Genomic DNA, 1,432 nt, shown 5'->3' on the forward strand with positions numbered 1-1,432 from the left:
AGCTGCTTGCCCATTCAGCCTCCAAAGACCCAAACCTGTCCCAGCTCATCCGAGCCCCGCCACTCCTCCGGGCAGGTCTCCTGTGCACTCACCTGCTCCCTGGAGGGGCTGTGGGAGGGGGTGGGCATTCTGGGTGGGAGCAGCAAGTCCCTGCTCCTCCAATGGCCAGCAGCCCCAGGTTCACAGGAAGCCTGTGTCCCCTCTCCTCTGCCGACAGGAGAACTACAAGTCCAGTTTCTCAAGAGGCAGCTCGATGTTGAGGGAGTACCAGGTGATCCAGAACAGGAGGCTGAAAGCCAGGATCAGGGACCCTGAGTAGACCAAGAAGTCCCAGTAATCCAGCAATGCAAAGATGCCCAGGAGCAGCAGCACCAGGCCCAGGGCATCGAGCAGGAGGGCCAAGACGAGGAGGAGCGCACAGCGCCCGGGGCTGCATCTTCCCCAGGGCCCCCCCAGGAGCATGGCCCCGGAGCCCAGCAGCACTCCCAGGCCTGATTTGCATGGGAGGGTGGCGGTCCTGCCTGCTGCTGCCTCTCTCCGCTGGGTGTGGGCAAATGAGCGAGCCTCTGTCTGGAGCCACAAGGAAGTACACGTGGATCAACTTTGTGAGCGCAGCAGCCAGTGGGGCAGGATGTTTCTTAACTGTTTCACGGCTCAGCAATGATCCTGACATCACGGTTTATGGACTGGGGCCAAGCAAGTTACAGGCACGGGAGGAGTCAGGGTGCCCAGGGCCGGCTTTGCCATGTCTGGGGATCAGGAACACGGACTCTGGGGCTGGCAGAGGCCTGCCTGGGTCTTACTCTCTGACTCTCGCATCCTGGCCAAGTCCTGCTAGGTTTCGGGACATGGTTTCTCCAGCTCGTGTGGTAGGGTGGGGTGCTCACCACCTTCCCACTCTGCCCCACTCTTTCAGGTGGGCCGGGACGGTGTGTGTGAAAGGCGTGGAAGATAGTTTACTGATATAAAGAGACTTTGAAATGTGCTGTAAGAGTGGGTCGTTATTAGCCAGAGAAGTGGGATGTGTCTTGTAGATTCTCTGCTCTGCAGACCCAAGGACCTGCACCTTCTCCAATGAGGCTCATCGCAGAGAGCAAAGAGGCCAGGAAGACAGAGGGGGCAGAGGGCGAGAAGGGGCTGCTGGCTCTGTCTGTGCTACACTGGGCATGGACCGAAAGGCATCCCCAGGCAAAAGCAAGTCAGACGTGTTTACCTGGCTCTGTGTTTTCTGGAAGGACCAAGTGCACATTTGCTGTCTGTCTCGGGAACCCTGCACGCGTTCCCGAGGGGTTAGGTATAAAACGGGGATCGCACCACTGTGGCCACTCACTGGGTGTTCAGAGTGAACGTCAACTGAGGAAGAGGCAGCCACAGCCTTCAGCCACCTCCACAGGCCCACAGACGGCTGGTCCTGCCCCCGCCCCAGCTCACT

The 1,432-nt window shown here is 59.4% G+C and overlaps 1 protein-coding gene across 1 annotated transcript; it reads right to left on the reverse strand.

Annotated features, from left to right (window-relative positions):
- Positions 1–222: 222 nt before the first annotated feature.
- Positions 223–462, reverse strand: TMEM238L (transmembrane protein 238 like; the record flags this gene model as incomplete). Its single annotated transcript, XM_080680060.1, has 1 exon — positions 223–462. The coding sequence occupies one exon, from the start codon at positions 460–462 to the stop codon at positions 223–225; it is 240 nt and encodes a 79-aa protein (XP_080536186.1).
- Between the last annotated feature and the right edge of the window lie 970 nt (positions 463–1,432).

This window comes from Plecotus auritus (genome assembly GCF_963455305.1).
Source record: "Plecotus auritus genome assembly, chromosome: 7".
Lineage (NCBI taxonomy): Eukaryota > Metazoa > Chordata > Mammalia > Chiroptera > Vespertilionidae > Plecotus > Plecotus auritus.